Genomic DNA, 19,292 nt, shown 5'->3' on the forward strand with positions numbered 1-19,292 from the left:
ACATGGAAGACCTGGATTTAGTTATGACTCTTAGCTTCAGCCTTGGCCTTTATAGGTATTTTGGTAGTGAACCAGCAGATAGGAGTTGTCAGTCTGTCTCTGTCTCTTGATTATTTTTGTTTTTTTAAGTCTTATTTATTTGAGGCTGGTGATGCAGCTCACTAGGCTAATCCTCGGCCTTCCGGCGCCGGCACACTGGGTTCCAGTTCTGGTTGGGGCGCCAGATTCTGTCCTGGTTGCCCCTCTTCCAGGCCAGCTCTCTGCTGTGGCCAGGGAGTGCAGTGGAGGATGGCCCAAGTGCTTGGGCCCTGCACCCCATGGGAGACCAGGAGAAGTACCTGGCTCCTGCCATCACATCAGCGCGGTGCGCTGGCCGCAGCGCGGCGACCATTGGAGGGTGAACCAACGGCAAAAGGAAGAGCTTTCTCTCTGTCTCTCTCTCTCACTGTGCACTCTGCCTTTAAAAAAAAAAAAAAAAAAAAAAAAAAAAAAAAAAAAAAAAGACTTATTTATTTGAAAGGCAAAATTAGAGACAGGGTGAGAGAGACAAGCAGCAGCTTAACTTGCTATGCCACATCATTCAATCATTGAATACATTAAAAAACTGTGTATGTGTGTATGACTGTTTGTAATCACATAAACATATACGGGTGCAAGTTAAGTAGGCATTACAGATGTTGGTGGAAACATAGAATTAAAAGATTTTATATTGTAATTTTAGTATTGTATTTTTTAATTCATATCCAGTTTTTTAATACTGATATACAGGAAAGCAGTTGACTTTTTTGTTTTTAGGATTAATTATTTGAAAAGCGGAGTTAGAGAGAGGAGAGAGATTGATTGATTTTCCATCCACTGGTTCCCTCCCCAAAAGACCACAATATTTGGGGCTGGGCCACATCTCCTACATGGGTGGCCCCTTGAGCCATCCTCTACTACTTCACCAGGCACGTCAGCAAGGAGCTGGACTGGAAGTAGAGCAACTGGGATTTGAACTGGCACCTATATGGGGTGCAGGCATTATAGGTGGCTGCTTTACTCGCTGTGCCACACACTGACCCTAGATACTTTTTTTTTTTTTACAAACAACAGAAATCCACACATATAGGAGTCTTGTAAATATTTATAAAAAAAGCCATGCATGAATTTCAAACTTTGCTTTGCATGAAAATAAACATTTAAAAGTACTGGTGTATATGTACAGCCTATGTTTTAGACCTCTCACTTTATTTTAAAGATATAGTTTATTTATTTGAAAGACAGAGGGAGAGAAAGAAATCTTCATCTGCTGGTTTACTCCCTAAATGATTGCATTGATGGGGTTAGGCCAGGCCAAAGCTAGGAGCCTGGGACGCCATGGGTCTCCCATGTGGGTGGAAGGAGCCCTCCAAGCACTTGGGCCATCCTGCATTGCACTCTGGATTGGCACTCATGGGATGCTGGCTTTGCAAGTGGTGGCTTGACTCACTGGTCCACAGTGTAGACTCCTCTCTCTTTCTGAAAGACACAGACAGAGGGAGGTCTTACATCTGCTGGTTCACCTCCAAATGGCCACATCAGCCAGGTCTGGGCCAGGCTGAAGCCAGGAGCCTGCAACTCCAAGTGGGTCTCCTGTGGGACTTCCCTGCATGTGCTGCTTCTCAGGTGCATTAGCAGGGAGTTGTATAGGAGGCAGACTAGCCAGGACTTGGACCAGCACTCTAGAAGAGGATGCAGCTGTCCCAAGTTGCTGCCTTTTTTTTCATTTTGATCCCCTGCATGGAGCTGACAGATACTTAGGCAAAGATAAAAGAATCTGTTAGCTGTCAGGTGATGTATTCAGATCCCAGTACTGTCATTATTAGCACACCTGTACTTCTCAACCACTTTACCTAGTTGTCACTTCTCTTGCCTCCTCAGTCTGTGCACTCAAGTTGACAAAATCTGCTCTCATTTCTTTGCTACTGATTGTACATTTTCCTTTCTTTGTGATGATGATGATGGGGATGCAGATCAGTAATCATACAACTTCAAATTTACTAGCCTATTCTGTTATTTTTTTCTTATTTTTTTATTAGTTTTTAGATTTTAAATCTTTGAGGATGGGAAATCTGTTTTTTATTTGTTGTTTCTTCTCGTAGTTCCTAAATATAATCTGGTTTTTTTTTTTTAAGATTTTATTTATTTATTTGAGAGGCAGAGTTACAGATAGTGAGAGAGAGAGAGACAGAGAAAGGTCTTCCATCTGCTGGTTCACTCCCCAGATGGCCACAGCAGCCAGAGCTGAGCCAATCCAGAGCCAGGAGCTTCTTCTGGGTCTTCCATATGGGTGCCAGGGCCCAAGCACTTGGGCTTTCTTCCACTGCTTTCCCAGGCCATGGCAGAGAGCTGCATCAGAAGAGGAGCAACAATGCCATTATGGGATGGCCGGCGCCACAGGAAGGAATCTTAGCCTGCTATGCCATAATGCCAGCCCCTAAAACCAGGACTTAAGAATGCAGTTCCCTGGCCACCAACATGGCTCACTAAGCTAATCTTCTGCCTGTGGCGCCGGCACCCCAGGTTCTAGTCCCGGTTGGAGCGCCGGGGTGTGTCCCGGTTGCTCCTCTTTCAGTCCAGCTCTCTGCTGTGGCCCGGGAGTGCAGTGCAGGATGGCCCAGGTCCTTGGGCCCTACACCCACATGGGAGACCAGGAAGAAGCGCCTGGCGCGTGGCTTTGGATCGGTGCAGCACGCCAGCCGAGGCAGCCATTTGGGGGTAAAACAGCAGAAAGGAAGACCTTTCTCTCTGTTTCTCTCTCACTGTCTAACTCTGCCTGTCAAAAAAAAAAAAATGCGTTTTCCTTTTTTCTTCCCTTAAGTTTTATTTATTTATTTGATAGGCAGAGATAGATCTTCCATCCACTGGTTTACATCCCAGATGGCTGCAACAGCCAGGCCAAAGGCAGGAATCAGAAGCTTCATCCTCACTTTCCACATTGATTGCAGGGCCCAAGTACTTTCCCAGGCCATTAACAAGGAGTTGTATTGGAATTGGAGCAGCCAGGTGACGAACTGGCACCCATATTGGATGCTGGCATTACAGGCAGCAGTTTACCCACTATGCCACAATGCTAGCTTGACCATTTCCTAATAGAGTAAGAGTTAAATTAAGCACATCATACTATTTCAAAAAGACCAGTCAGATTAATCAGATTACTATATTTATAAATTATACTGAATTTGTTCATAATTTTATACCTATTTGGTTTCCCAGCAATTTGTACGCCATGTTTCTTAAAGTGGTAGACTGTGGGTGGTGGATGACTGTTAGATTTGTTTTGTACCTGTTTAATATATATTATATCTATATATAAAGTTATCTATTTCTGTACATAAAATATATTACAAAAAAATTCTAAGAAGTCACTGTGTGCAATTTGCAGAATTACTGCCATTTTATTTACATCATTTCAGGTTTTAAGGAAGTCAGTGATCACTCAAAAGACACAGAGAGCTATGAGTACGACTTGATAGGAGTGACTGTTCACACAGGAACTGCAGATGGTGGACACTATTACAGCTTCATCCGAGATATCGTTAATCCACATGCTTATAAAAACAATAAATGGTGAGTGTAAAATCTTTTTCTTGAGATTTTTCAAAACTTTTTTCTGACTCCAAGGTATAAATTTATGATAGTTTTTAGATTTGCTACATTTTAGTTCTGTGAAACTTCTTGTAAAATTAGGAAAAGTGATGCAGTTTTCAAGTGGATGTCTGGACTCTTACAAGTTTGATGAATGCTTTTCCTGGAAAATGAAACACACACCAAGTTTTGCATACAACTTGAGATTCATGGGCAGTATAATGCCTCTTGAATCTTATCTGTGAGGTCTGTATTAATTGCCTTCTCTAGGGTGACGACAGAGTTTTTATGTGTGCTCATTAGAAGTTCCCTCCTTTTTTGCTCTGCTCTGTTCACCATGCTATCTTATGCAGGTTTTTTTCCCCCCTTCAAGTTTGTTTGAGAGAGAGAGACCCATACTTAGAAAACTATTACCTGGTAGTTTACTTCCCAAATGCCTCAATTGATCTGCAGATGCTAGGAGCTGGGAACTCAATCTAGGTCTTCCATGTGGTAGCAGAAACCCAATTACTTGAGCCAGCAAGGACCTGGAGTTAGGAGGCAGCAGCAGGTAAATAACTCAGGTACCCATTGGGCTGGAGCTGTGGCGCAGTAGGTAAAGGTGTTGCCTACAGTGCCAGCATCCCATATGGGTGGCAGTTTGAATCCCAGCTGCTTCACTTCTGATCCAGCTCTCTGCTATGGCCTGGAAAAGCAGTAGAAGATGGCTCAAATTCTTGGGCCCCTGCACCCATGTGGGAGACCCAGAAGAAGCTCCTGGCTTCGTATTGTCACAGCTCCAGCTGTTGCAGCTATCTGGGGAGTGAGTCACTGGATGGAAGACCTCTCTCTCTCTCTCTCTCTCTCTCTCTCTCTCTCTCTCTCTCTCTCTTTTTTCCTCTGCTTTCTGTAACTCTGCCTTTCAAATCAATCAATCTTTTTTTGGGAAAAAAAAAAAAAAATCAACTCAGGTACTCCAATATAGAATACAGGCATTATTAGAGGCATCTTAATCAATAGTCTAAATGCCTGCCTCCCTCACACACTCTGTTTTTATCATCTTTTATCAGGTTAATGGTTAGAGGTTATTAAATCAGTCCCTAATACGATGTTTTTGTTCTTCAGATGCTGTTAGGTGTAGGAACTATATGTTTGCTAGATAGCACTCTAAGTGTGGGATATCACTTTGAACAAAATGTATAATTGATATTTGATCTGCAGTTAGGATAGTTTCATTCAGTTATTTCTCAGTCTTTCAGCCATCATGTCCATGATGTATTTTTGCTTTTCTTATGTGTTTGAGAATATTCCTGTGACTATTTTTTGTTTTAAAGATTTATTTATATATTTGAAAGTCAGAGTTACACAGAGAGAGAAGGAGAGGCAAAGAGAGAGAGAGGTCTTCCATCTTTATCTCCGAAATTTCTCATGTCTAAAAATTTCACATGCTAGGTTTTTTTTTAAAGATTTATTTATTTATTTCAAAGGCAACTTTACAGAGAGAAAGAGAGACAAGTCTTCCATTTGCTAGTTTACTCCTGAATTGCCACAAAGGCTTGGGCTTGGCCAGACGGAAACCAGGAACCCGGAGCTTTCTCCATGTCTCCCACATGGGTGCAGGGGTCCAAGGACTTGGGTGATCCTTATCTGCTTTTCTCAGGTCATTAGTGGGGATCTGGATCAGAAGTGGAACAGCTGGGACTCAAAGCAGTGCCCATATGGAATGTCGATATGGCAGACCTGCTGTGTCACAAGGCAAACTTTTCTTTTCCCCTGTGTTTGTTAGTCCTAGGTTCTAAATGATTTTAAGATGGTTATGACCATGTTATAAAATTACATGTCCAGGGGCTGGCACTATGGCCGCCTGTAGTGCCAGCATCCCATATGGATGCCAGTTTGAGTCCCAGCTGCTCCACTCCTGATACAGGTCTCTGCTATGGCCTGCGAAAGCAGTAGAAGATGGTCTTGCTCAGAGGAGGCTCAGGCTCCTGGCTTTGGATCCCTTGAGGCCATCTGGGGAGTGAACCGGCAGCTAGAAGACCTTTCTCTCTCTCTCTGACTCTTGCTCTCTGTAACTCTGCTTTTCAAATAAATAAATCTTAAAACAACTTATGTCCAGTTTCTAGTAATTTCGAGTTATACAAAGAAGAACTTAGAATTACCTCCTGAAGTAATTTGATCTGTAATTGTAACACATCAGTATGTATTCTAAGTGTTTTTAAAGTATTAGATATAATTTATAGGTATTTAGTGTATATTTTCTTTATTAATACTATATGCTCTATTTTAGGTATCTTTTTAATGATGCTGAGGTAAAACCTTTTGATTCTGCTCAGCTTGCCTCTGAATGTTTTGGTGGAGAGATGACGGTAAGTTTTATTCAGAAAGTATAAGTGATTTGTTATTTTTTAAGTGCTTTGTCATCTCATAAAATCGAATAGCAGAATCACTTAACTTTCTTTGCTATGATTAATTATAAAAATGTATTTACTCTGTAGAAGTTGAATATATTCACAGAATATACTAGAAAGTATAAAAATTGCTATTTCTGTTTAAATAAAAAGTGATAACAGGAATTTAGTTACGCTGTGAGAATTATAATCGAATAAATTGTTTCCTCAATGAATTTTGTAGAACTAAAAAGAAATTACTCTCTACTGATAATCTGAACACTTTTAACCACAAACTTGACTTGAGCCAAAATTTAAAGATTGTTCCTTTTAGTACTTTTTTTTCTTAAGATTTATTTTTTATTTATTTGAAAGAGTTACAGAGAGAGGTAGAGACAGAGAGGTCTTCTATCCACTGATTCACTCCCCTGATAGCTGCAACAGCTGGAGCTTTGCCAATACAAAGCCAGGAGCCAAGAGCTTCTTCTGGGTCTCCCACGTTGGTGCAGGGGCCTATGGACTTGGGCCATCTTCTACTGCTTTTCCAGGCCACAGCAGAGAGCTGGATTGGGAAGAACAGATGGGACTAGAACCGGCCACCCATATGGGATGCCGCTGCTTCAGGCCAGGGCTTTAACCTGCTGTGCCACAATATGGGCCCCCTTTTAGTACTTTCCTGTAATTGAAGCAGCAACCTGAAGAATAGTAGTTATGGAGTAGCAAAAGAACATCTGCGTTACATAACGAGGGTGTTAAAAAAAGAAAATTAGGTTGTACCATGACTGTAATACTTCCACTTTTCAGTAGACAGTTGATCCTTGCATCGCACCAGTTTTCTGAAGAGTTTTAAAGTACCCTGTTGGTAGTAGGCATTGGGCTTGGTGGTTAAATACCCACCCCTGTTCCATATCAGAGTACCTGTCTTCCATACCAGGCTTCTGTTTCTGACTTCAGTTTCCTGTTAATGCAGCTCCTGGGAGACAACAATGATGGCTCAAGTGATTGGGTTCCTACCATTCGTGTGGGAGACCTGGATTGAATTTCTGGCTTTTCCCAAAGCAGAAAGGGAAGTGAACCATCAGATAGGAGCTTTTTTCTCCTTCTGTCTCTTGCCTCTCAAATAATTAAAAACACCCTATTGGCATCTCACAACTCAAGTATTTGTCATGTGCATTTCACAGGGAAGACCAGATAGTCTTTTCTTTTTAAATCTTAATTACCATGTTCATTGTAAAACAACTTTTCTATATATAAACTTTCTGGATTTTAATGAAGGACTTCCTTATTATTTCTTGGTATTTTTGTCTACTATCTTAAGTGGACAGGGAAAAGTAGTCCAACTGCTAACAACTTGGAAATGGATTGAGGGAGGAAGTGAATATTTGGTTACCAATTCAAGTGATCACTAAACCATTTGCACCTCTAGGTGTTATTCCTAGGACATTTCCTTTAGAAAAAAAAGCAAGAAAGAAAAGAAACAAGTAAACTTTGCAAGGCTCTTCTCTTAAAAGGCAGTTTTTCAAATTGTAGGTCCATTTTATTTTCTTAATTTTTAACATTTTATGGTAAAGTACCTTGGGAAAAAATATTTTGAATCTTGGTTGTCAAAAATTTCTACCTCTGTCCCTCCTTAACATTATGCTGTCTGTGATGATGCTTTTCTGGTTTTTTTTTTTTTTTTTTTTTGCCATCTTTTCTTTTACAACATATCTCGAATTCTCCAGGATTGCCAGTATTATGATCTTTTCTCATTTAGAAGGCAGCCCTTAGGACACCAGAAACCCCACTACTGAAATTTCTTGTATCACTTCCTTCTACACCTTCTGTTGGTCTTAATGTCTTGCCTGACTCAAATTCCAGACGCATGCTGAATGTTTCCCGTGTTGCACTGTCTTTTCTCTTTGGCTTTCTATTGCTTTTTTACTGTTTCAATCATTTTTCTGATGTCTTTGGTCAACTCAGATTTTTTGATGCTTCTTTCCTTATCATCCATCAGTTAAACTGCTTAGTGTGTATACTGACAAATCCATTTCTGTAAAAAGTTTTAGCTTTCAGGCACAACATAGAATTTTTGAGGCATTGGTTGAGGTTCTTATGGATAGTATTTTGGGATCTCAAAATAAATTATGAAGCCTGTGAGTAATTTAGGAATCTTTTTTTATCATATATAATGTCATTGAAGATACACAGTTCAAATTAGATTTTTTATTTATACTTCCACTTTTATTGAAATTACGAGCAGACGAACTATTTCTTTGCCACACCTTCTTTTGTTTTCTTTTATGATAGTAATGTTATAATTCTGTCTCAATTTGATGGTATTCAGTTCTCAAAAAGATATATACCCATTGTGGTGTTAGAATACAAATTTGTGAAGCACATAGGACTTTTACAAATTCAGTGTTACTTGAAAACTATTTTTACAAAGGTACTGTGAAGTATGAAGTACTGTTTATTAATTTATATGTCAATAATAGCTGAATATACTGCATTCTTTTTAAAAAAGGAAAATTTTTGTTCTTTTAAACAGACCAAGACATATGATTCTGTTACAGATAAATTTATGGATTTCTCCTTTGAAAAGGTAATCTTTTTTATCTATGATAATTTTTCCTTCTATGTTGTCTTCTTGACAATTAAAATCCTAAATGAAAATATGCTTTTTATTTTGTCTTGCTCTTAAAGACCCACAGTGCATATATGCTGTTTTATAAACGCATGGAACCAGAGGAAGAAAATGGCAGGGAATACAAATTTGATGTTTCATCAGAATTACTAGAGGTATGTTAATTTTGTTATAGCAACAGTTTCAAAGTCTGTTATTTCTCTAAAAAACAGGGTGTCAACAAAAAATCAATATAAATACATTCTACCCAACATGAAGACCTATACTGCAAAGTCGACTTTAAGAGTACTTACAAATATCCTTAGTAAGATGGACATAAGACAGGTAAAAGTGGGCTGGCGCTGCGGCTCACTAGGCTAATCCTCTGCCTGCAGCACCAACACCCCGGGTTCTAGTCCCGGTCGGGGCACTGGTTCTGTCTAGCTCTCTTCCAGTCCAGCTCTCTGCTGTGGCCCAGGAAGGCAGTGGAGGATGGCCGAGGCCCTTGGATTCAGGATGCGGGCATCTCACACAGCAGTTTAACCTGCTGTACCACAGTGTACAACCTATAAAATTTTCAGTAAAACTTTCAAAATGTATATTTGTTTATTTCTTTAGTGTTTCTTAAGCTAGACTGTTTTAAATTCTTAAAATTTATTGAGGGATTGAGGGTTTAGTAGTCTAGTGGTTAAGCTACTGGTTGGGACATCTACTCTCATATCAGAGGGCATGGATTCAAATCCTGGCCCTGCTCCCAGTTCCAACTTTCTGCTACATGGGAGGCAGCATGTGATGGTTTACATAGTTGGGTCCCTGCCACCCCATGGGAAACTCTGATTTAGTTTCCATTTCCTAGTCTCAGCTTGGCCCAGCTGCAGCCATTGTGGGCATTTGTGGAGTGAACTAGTGGACAAGATCTCTGTCTCTTTGCTTCCCAAATAAATAAAGAAAATGTATTTAGGTACTGAGAACTGTGAGAAAGTTGACTTTTACTATAAATTTTAATGTGATTACACCTGTTAATCTTTATCATTTTAACAAAATAAGCTAGATTTTTTGATTATTTTCTGGTTTTTTTTTAAGAGGATAATCTTGTCTAATAAATTGGTGAAATGTAAAGTATGCATTCTGATATCTAATGTTAAAAATTTTTTTCTTCAGTGGATTTGGCATGATAACATGCAGTTTCTTCAAGACAAAAACATTTTTGAGCACACATATTTTGGGTAAGTTAGGTAAATTCAGTAGTAGATTTTTTAAATTAGTTTTTTAATCTCACACTGTAAGGATCTCAAGTTGTTATTCTTTATTTCTAGGTTTATGTGGCAGTTGTGTAGTTGTATTCCCAGTACGTTACCAGATCCCAAAGCTGTGTCACTAATGACAGCAAAGGTAATATATAAACTCTAGATCGTGTTGTCAAACTTTGTTACTTTAAAATAACTAAGTCACTTTTGTGTGATTTTCTGCTTTCTTACAGTTAAGTACTTCCTTTGTTCTAGAGACATTTATTCATTCAAAAGAAAAGGTATGTGTTTTATTTTCTGGATCTTCTTGTAATATCAGTTATGTTTTGGGTTTCTTATCTTTCACTCAAAAGTACTTAGGCCTTGATTGACTTTGTTTTTGTTTTTTAGCCCACAATGCTTCAGTGGATTGAATTATTGACCAAACAGTTTAATAATAGTCAAGCAGCTTGTGAGGTGAGATGACAAATTCAACAAATAATTCATAGCTTAAAATCTTACCTACTAAATCAGTTATGTTAATTATCGAATTGCTTTTTAAGTTATTTAAAAATTTTTGTGTTTTTTTTCTCATGGAAGGAAAAATTATAGGACATTTAAATTTTTAAGATTTGGCCAGCACCGCGGCTTAATAGGCTAATCCTCCCTGCTTGCGGCGCCAGCACACTAGGTCTAGCCCCGGTCGGGGCGCCGGATTCTGTCCTGGTTGCTCCTCTTCCAGGCCAGCTCTCTGCTGTGGCCCAGGAGTGCAGTGGAGGATGGCCCAAGTGCTTGGGCCCTGCACCCGCATGGGAGACCAGGAGAAGCACCTGGCTCCTGGCCTCGGATCAGTGCAGCGTGCCAGTGGCCATTGACGGGTGAACCACTGGAAAAGGAAGACCTTTCTCTCTGTCTCTCTCTCTCACTGTCCACTCTGCCTGTCAAAAAAAAAATTTTTTTTAAGATTTTTTTCTGCTTTGTTGAGGTATAATAAAAATTGTGTGTATTTAAAGTGTATGCGATGATTTGCTATACATGCACATTGTGAAATTTTTGCCAGAATCAAATTAACATATCCATCACTGCTTCGTTATTTTGCATATGTCTCTGTATGTGTATGCATGTGTTTGGACACTTAAAAATCTCCCCAGTAAATTTCAAGTAAACAATACAATATGGGGCTAGTGCTGTGGCATAGCTGATATAGCCGCTGCCTGCAGTGCAGGCATCTCATATGGGTGCTGGTTCGAGTCCTGGCTGCTCCACTTTTGATCTAACCCTCCGCTATGGCCTGGGAAAGCAGTAGAAGGTGGCCTAAGTCCTTGGGCCTCTGCACCCACTTTAGAGATCTGGAAAAAGCTCCTGGCTCCTGGCTTCGGATCAGCATAGCTCTGGCCATTGTGGTCATCTGAGGACTGAACCAGTAGATGGAAGACCTCTTTCTCTTTCTCTCTGCCTCTCCTTCTCTTTTTGTGTAACTTTGACTTTCAAATAAATAAATATTAAAACATATTTTAAAAACAGTGTAGTAACTATTGTCACACTGCCATTATGTAAAATCATTAGCATTTTTCATTTTATAACTGCAACTGTGTTCACCTTGGCCAGCATCTTCCCATTTCCTCTATCCCTCTCTTCCTTTAAAAAATACCTATAAAGCGGCCAGCGCCGCAGCTCACTAGGCTAATCCTCCACCTAGCGGCGCCGGCACACCGGGTTCTAGTCCCGGTCGGGGCGCCGGATTCTGTCCCGGTTGCCCCTCTTCCAGGCCAGCCCTCTGCTGTGGCCAGGGAGTGCAGTGGAGGATGGCCCAGGTGCTTGGGCCCTGCACCCCATGGGAGACCAGGAAAAGCACCTGGCTCCTGGCTCCTGCCATCGGATCAGCGCGGTGCGCCGGCCGCAGCGCGCTGGCCGCGGCGGCCATTGGAGGGTGAACCAACGGCAAAAGGAAGACCTTTCTCTCTGTCTCTCTCTCTCTCTCGCTGTCCACTCTGCCTGTTAAAAAAAAAAAAAAAAAAAAAAAAACTATAAAGCTACTGTCTCAGATATATATCCAATTATATTTCCCCTCATTTTAAGAGAGATGGCATCTCAAGGGATAATCTCACAAATAACACCAGCATACCCATATTGCTATCCTAATATTGTAAATTTTGATTCATAACCAAAGAGATGAAAACCTTCCCAGGAATATAGGTGTTAGGGTTTTTCAGAAGTGGACATAGAAGTATATTGTATGGTCAATAAAATTAGTTATACCTCATAATAATAAAATAATAGAATGTTAGCAGAAATTTCAAATACAATGCTGTAACTTTTTGAGACTTTATAATGAACATTTGGAAACATGAACAAAAGTAGGAAGTCATATTGTACTGAGGTACACCTATTTCCCAACTTGGGAAGATAATATTCTTTCATTCTGGTTTCACACATTGCTTTCCTGCCATACTTGGTTTGTTTTGTTACTGAATTTGAGAGACAGATAAGCAAAAAGAATTCCTGTCTGCTTGTTTGCTCCCCAGATGCCCACACAGCTCGCTCTGGGCTAGGAACTCAATCCAAGTCTTCTAGGTGGTTTTGTGGATTCAAAGTTATTTGATTAATGATTTGCTGGCTTCCAGAGTGTGTACCAGCAGGAAGCTGGAATCAGGAACAGGGCAGTGACTCAAAGCCAAGCACTCATCTATGGGATACAGGCTTCCCATTTAGCATCTTTTTTTTTTTTTTTTTTTGGGTCTGTTTGAAGCTTTCTTTATTTATTGGACAGGCAGAATAACAGTAAGAGAGAGGTATACAGAGAGGTCTTCCATTGCTGATTTACTTTTCAAATGACCACAACAGCCAGGGCGGGGCCAGGCCAAAGCCAAGAGCCTGGAACTTCCTCAGGTCTCCCACGTGAGTGCAGGGGCCTAAGTACTTTGGCCATCTTCCACTGTTTTCTCAGGCCCATTTTACAACAAATTGAGGTTTGACATGGAGTATCTGGGACTCAGACATGCCTAAATAGGATGTTTATGTCTCAGGCAGGGGCTTAACCCACAGTACTACAATGCTGGCCCATTCAGCATCTTAACCAGTAGGCCAGAATGCCTCCCCACCAACTGAAGTTTGTTTGTTTTCAGTGTTTTTTTTTTTTTTTTCTTTTAAAGACTTACAGTTTTTTATTTGAAAAGCAGAGTTAGACATCTTCCATCTGCTGGTTCACCCCGAAATGGCCACAATAGCTGATGCTGGGCCAGGCTTAGCCAGAAGCCTGGAGCTCCATCCAAGTCCCCCACATGGATTCAGGGGCCTGAATACTTGGGCCATCTTTCACTGCTTTTGTAGGCACATTAGCCAGGAGCAAGCTAGGAAGTGGAGCAGCTGGGACTAGAACCCATGCCCATATGGAATACTGTTGTCACACGTATAGCTAAGCCTCCTGTGCCACAACCTGCTGCACTACAGTGCTGGCCCAAGCTGAAATGTTTTAAAGCAAGCCTGAATATCATATTATGTATCCATAAGCACAGTTTGTATTAACAAATGACACCTTTTAAAAATGTGTACTACAATTCCATTCACTCCCAGTGAAATTAGAAGTGATTGCCTATATCTAATGCCTATTCTACATTCAGATTTATCTAATTATCTAAAAAAATACTTTTTACCAGTTGGTTTGTTTGAATTAGGATTCCAGCAAGGTCCACATTCTGCATTTGTCTTAGGAATTTGTCATCTATAATAGCACTTTGATTTTTCTGTCCTTGGCATTTTTTTTGTTGTTGTTGTTGTTGTTTTTTTTTTTTTTTTTTTTTTTTTTTTTTTTTTTTTTTGACAGGCAGAGTGGATAGTGAGAGAGAGAGACAGACAGAAAGGTCTTCCTTTGCCGTTGGTTCACCCTCCAATGGCCGCCGCGGCCAGCGTGCTGCGGCCGGCGCACCGCGCTGATCCGATGGCAGGAGCCAGGAGCCAGGAGCCAGGTGCTTTTCCTGGTCTCCCATGGGGTGCAGGGTCCAAGCACCTGGGCCATCCTCCACTGCACTCCCTGGCCACAGCAGAGGGCTGGCCTGGAAGAGGGGCAACCGGGACAGAATCCGGCGCCCCAACCGGGACTAGAACCCGGTGTGCCGGCGCCGCTAGGCGGAGGATTAGCCTAGTGAGCCGCGGCGCCGGCCCTGTCCTTGGCATTTTTATATCATCTGTTCTATGGGATTTTCCACATGCTGACTTTAACTGATTATATCATCTTGTTATCCAGCAAGTTCCTCTACTTTCCCTTCTTCCCCTCATGGCTGTTTGATAGATACAGAGGTTCAACATAATTAGATAAAAATTTGTTTTAACAGAGTGAAAATGAATTACACTGACATATAGATTCCAAAGTGTGATTTTTATGAGGACTAAGAGGAAAAGGGTACTCCATTTTATTATGATAAGGATCTAGGTTGCTATTGAGCAAGTAGTGTGTTGTGATATAAGTGGTATCCATGGAGTTGGTTAGTAAGGTTTCTTTCTAACAATTAGAGAAACTTTTCTGGTAAGACCTTATTAATTGGAACACCACCTAGAAATAGTCTTGATGGGATTTTTATCCTAATTTACAAGTGCTGGTTGATTGTTAAAATCATCCTTTATTTTCTTACAGTGGTTTTTGGATCGCATGGCTGATGATGACTGGTGGCCAATGCAGATACTAATTAAGTGCCCTAACCAAATTGTGAGACAGGTAAGAAAGAATGATTTTGAGAAGGAACTATATTATTCTAAGTTTACCTGCGAATATGTTTTGTTTTAACTAACATTGAAAATAATTCCAAAAGGTCTCGTATGATAGAAGTCATTTTATAGTATTGTTTTTACTAGCCTCTTTTAGCATCAACATTTCTCTATAATACCATTTCCTAGACATAGGAAGATAAGTTATAAACTTCTGTTCTTCTCCTTATTTGGATGCTTTATTAATTGTACTGATTCTTTCTGAGATCTTTAGATGTTTTAACTGTGGCAGGGTACTCTACAAGGGCCTCAAAAGATAAATGAATAGGAAGTGACTCATTTCTGTAACAAGATCTGAATGGTCAAATGAATCCATTGTTTTCCCTACATCATTGAAAAAATTGGACAGTGAAAATAAAATGTATAATCATTTATAATACAGAAACCAAACTGAATTTGAATTATTTCACTTTGTAGATGTTACTGAGAATACAATTCTTTCATTTTAAGATTCACCTAAACTTTCAAAGTGTAAAATTGATTGGTTTTGCCAGCGCCACGGCTCACTAGGCTAATCCTCTGCCTTGCAGCGCCAGCACACTGGGTTCTAGTCCCGGTCGGGGCGCCGGATTCTGTCCCGGTTGCCCCTCTTCCAGGCCAGCTCTCTGCTGTGGCCCGGGAGTGCAGTGGAGGATGGCCCAAATCCTTGGGCCCTGCACCCGCGTGGAGACCAGAAGCACCTGGCTCCTGGCTTCGGATCAGCGCGGTGCGCCGGCCGCAGCGGCCATTGGAGGGTGAACCAACGGCAAAAGGAAGACCTTTCTCTCTGTCTGTCTCTCTCTCTCACTGTCCACTCTGCCTGTCAAAAAAAAAAAAATTGATTGGTTTTAAGTATATTTAGAGTCTTGGAGCCATTACCAACTATCTAGTTTTAGAGTTTTAATCAACTCAAAAAGAAGCCCCTAACCTATTAGCAGTCTGTTTTTTTCCCTTCTTTTCTCCTCATTGCTCGACAGTAACCTACTTTCTGTCACTATGAACTTGCCTATTTTGACCTTTACATATAAGTAGAATCATACCGTATGTGATCTTTTATGACTTGCTGCTTTAATTTTGCATTCTCTTCTGGGTAATCTGTTACAGCATGTTTCTTTACTTCCTTTTTTGCCAAATAGTATTTCATAGAATGGGTATACCACATTTTGTTTATCCAGTCATCAGTTGATGAACATTTGAGATGTTTCTACTTTTTGAGCTCTGTGACCATTTGTGTTACAAGTATTTCTTCAGACATATGCTTTCTTTTCCTTTGGGTACCTACTTAAAAGTGGACTTGCTGGTTAATATGGTCAGTCACTCTTACATTTAACATATTCAGGTTTACTAAACTGTTTTCACAGCAGCTGGACCATGTTACATTCCTCCTATGAATATATGAGGATTCCATTTTGCTGTTGTCTTTTTTAATCATCCTAATGGAAATGAAGTTTATCTGAACAGTGGTTTTGGTAATGACATTGAATATCTTTCCATGTACATGTTGGCCATTCGTCTTTTTTTTTTTTTAAGGTTTATTTTATTTTTTTGAAAGGCACAATTAGAATCTTTATCTGCTGGTTTACTCTCCAGATAGCTGCAATGGCCCGTTCTGGCCAGATTGAAACCATGAGCCAGGAGCTTCTTTCGAGTCTCCCACATGACTGCAGAAGCCCAAGCATTTGGGCTATCTGCTGCTGCTTTCGCAGGTGTATTAGCAGGGAGCTGGATCAGAAGTGGAGCAACCAGGACTGAAACCAGTACCCATAAGGGATGCTGGCATAGCAGGAGGCAGTCTTACTTTTGGTGCCACAATGCCTCAGTTTTTGTATGTCTTTTTTAGAAACTCTCCAGCCATTTTTAATCCATACATCTTTTGAATAAACTTAAAACATACTTCTTTCTCCTGGCTTTTGACCCTCTAATTAGCTTCCATACCCCATTCCTTTCTTCTCAAAGAGGTAGATGTTGAATACTGCTTTCTCTGGATCTTCATTAGCTAAGAGGATTTTATAAAGCTTTGTTTTTGGTGACCCGTGTTACTGAAACTGTAATTTGTTGGGTTTCCCCTGCCATTATAAAACTGTATGTTGTGTTTAGTGCTGACTTTGCCTCATCTTCTTCAGTAGTTGAGATTCCAAGAAAACTTTAGAATGTTGCAGAGAGCTTTGAATCTTGTTATCAGTGTCTTTGAAACCTGCTGGTACTTGACTCTCGGGTTGTTACATCTTCACAGATGTTTCAGCGTTTATGTATCCATGTGATTCAGAGACTGAGACCTGTGCATGCTCATCTGTATCTGCAGCCAGGAATGGAAGATGGGTAAGAAGTGCTTTGCTAACAAATGTTAAATGTTTCTAAATTTTTTGATGATCTGCCTACAAAGTAGTTTTGAATGTCAGCACAGGAATATTTAATTTCTTGTGTTGAAAAATCTAAAAAACAAAAGTTAAGAGAAAACATGGAGCCAGCATTGTGGTATATCTGGTAAAAGTGCTACCTGCAATGCCAGCATCACATGTAGGCACCAGTTCATGTCCCAGCTGCTCCATTTCCGATCCAGCTCCCTGCTAATGGTCTGCAAAATCAGTGGAAGATGGCCCAAGTGCTTGGACCCCTGCCACACACGTGGGAGACCTGGAAGAAGCTACTGTCTCCTAACTTCGGCCTTGCCCAGCTTTGACCAGTGAGGCCATCTGGAGAATAAACCAGCAGACAGAAGATCTCTCTGGAACTCTTGACTTTCAAATAAATAAATCCTTTTAAAAATTATTTTTTTAATTTTATTTTTACTTAAGGGTATCTGTAAAATCCGCTACAGTAACTATATGGATCAGTCTTTTTAATTGGATTGATTTTTGCTAGTCACAATAATTGGAATGCAGGTACTTAATATTATTATAATGGGTGTTCAACATCAAAACAATATAAATGAGATAGATTTAGGCTTTAAAAATATTTTGCCTCCCAGATTATATCTATCCTTAGGCTTAATGTGTTCTCTGAGATATATTTAATGTGGTAGATAGGCATTTAGCACAAAGGTTAGGTCACTACTTGGGATACCCATATCCCATATCAGAGTGCCTGGTGTCCTGACTCTGCTTCTAACCCAACTTTTCTGCTGTTGTGCATCCTGGGAGGCAGTGGACAATGACTCAAGTATTTGGGCCTCTGCCACCCACATGGCAGAACTGGATGGTGTTCTGGTTCCTGGCTTTGGCCTGTCCTACTCTAATGGTTGTAGGCGTCCGAGGAGTGGACCGTTAGTGCAAATTTCCTGTCTCTATCACTCTCTTCTGTGTGTGCTTTTGAAATAAAATGAAAATAAAATTTTAAAAAGACACATTTGATTCTTTTTCTAGATCAGATGATATGGACGCCTCAGTAGAAGATATTGGTGGTCGTTCATGTGTCACTCGATTTGTGAGAACTCTGTTATTAATTATGGAACATGGTGTAAAACCTCACAGTAAACATCTTACAGAGTATTTTGCCTTCCTTTATGAATTTGCGAAAATGGGTGAAGAAGAGGTGAGACTATATCTTGTTTATTTCTGGGATTACATACTTGTTTTCAGTGCTTAGAATTAATTTTTTATATTTGAATATTTTTAGAGCCAGTTTTTGCTTTCATTGCAAGCCATATCTACAATGGTACATTTTTACATGGGAACCAAAGGACCTGAAAATGTAAGTATAATTCTCTGTTAAATTAGAGATTTAGAGTCCATGTTTTCAGTAGTTTGCATCATGCAAAGTCATGAGATACTAGAACTGGTTGATATTTTTCACATTTAAATGAGTATAGCAAGAGAAGAATCAAATAATCCAGTTCACTGGTAAGGCCCTAGAACAAAGTAAATGTACTTCAGCAACATGCCACCACTACTTTGAGGTCTTACCAACAGTATGTTATTTGGTGAATGTTTTTGGTGGTCTTATTTTGTGTGCCTTTTGTATTGAGTTTGCCAGAATGTTCCAAACATTTAGATAGCTGGTCATTCTATTAGTAATATTAAAGTATCACATGAAGTTTATATTGTCCATGACAGTCACATTGGATTGCATGATCTGTTTGCACTAAGTTAATTTTCTCTTAACCCTGAGTACTGTTTTTATCTACATTTGACAGACAAGGTACTTGCACCTTAGGGAAATTTATTTTAAATCACAGTGAGTTGGGCTTTGATCTTCAGGCAGATCACTGAGCTGAACCTTATAAACTTATAATGCTTCAGAAAATGTGAGCTGGTGTTTTCTTTCTTTTTTTTTTTAAGATTTATTTATTTATTTGAAAGTCAGAGTTACACAGAGAGAAGGAGAGGCAGAGAGAGAGAGGTCTTTCATCCACTGGTTCACTCCCCAGTTGTGGCCGGAGCTGCGCCAATCCAAAGCCAGGAGCTTCTTCTGGGTCTCCCACGTGGGTACAGGGGCCCAAGCAATTGGCTATCTTCCACTGCTTTCCCAGGCTATCACAAAGAGCTGTATCAGAAGTGGAGCAGCCAGGACTCGAACCGGCACCCATATGGGAACCAGGCACTGCAAGGATTTATCCCTTATGACATTGTTCTTTCCAGTTCTACCAGTTCAATCTAAACGTGTCCTGAGTGTGGATTAGATTGTTCATGTTAGAATTAGGCCTTTCAGTGATTATTTGTCATGATCCATGCTCCTGTCACCATCTGCTTGGTAGTTATATAAAAGAATACCTGTATTCTCTATATGATGTTCAAACTAATACCATAT

General features: G+C 40.2%; 1 protein-coding gene across 10 annotated transcripts in view; it reads left to right on the forward strand.

The window, feature by feature from the left end:
- The window catches only part of USP34 (ubiquitin specific peptidase 34), a 235,198-nt gene that overhangs the window by 177,111 nt on the left and 38,795 nt on the right, over window positions 1–19,292 (forward strand). For all 10 annotated transcript variants that reach the window (XR_011386628.1, XM_051838286.2, XM_051838305.2 and 7 more), the window contains 12 exons: window positions 3,435–3,588; window positions 5,876–5,954; window positions 8,506–8,559; window positions 8,661–8,756; window positions 9,742–9,806; window positions 9,897–9,972; window positions 10,061–10,108; window positions 10,218–10,283; window positions 14,437–14,517; window positions 16,780–16,865; window positions 17,909–18,077; window positions 18,162–18,236. Coding sequence is in view for 9 of the 10 variants with exons in the window: in XM_051838286.2 (XP_051694246.1) it covers window positions 3,435–3,588; window positions 5,876–5,954; window positions 8,506–8,559; window positions 8,661–8,756; window positions 9,742–9,806; window positions 9,897–9,972; window positions 10,061–10,108; window positions 10,218–10,283; window positions 14,437–14,517; window positions 16,780–16,865; window positions 17,909–18,077; window positions 18,162–18,236 (1,049 nt within the window). In the remaining variant the exon portion in view is untranslated. The remainder of the gene's footprint in view (window positions 1–3,434; window positions 3,589–5,875; window positions 5,955–8,505; window positions 8,560–8,660; window positions 8,757–9,741; window positions 9,807–9,896; window positions 9,973–10,060; window positions 10,109–10,217; window positions 10,284–14,436; window positions 14,518–16,779; window positions 16,866–17,908; window positions 18,078–18,161; window positions 18,237–19,292) is intronic.

Source organism: Oryctolagus cuniculus, chromosome 2 (assembly GCF_964237555.1).
Source record: "Oryctolagus cuniculus chromosome 2, mOryCun1.1, whole genome shotgun sequence".
NCBI lineage: Eukaryota > Metazoa > Chordata > Mammalia > Lagomorpha > Leporidae > Oryctolagus > Oryctolagus cuniculus.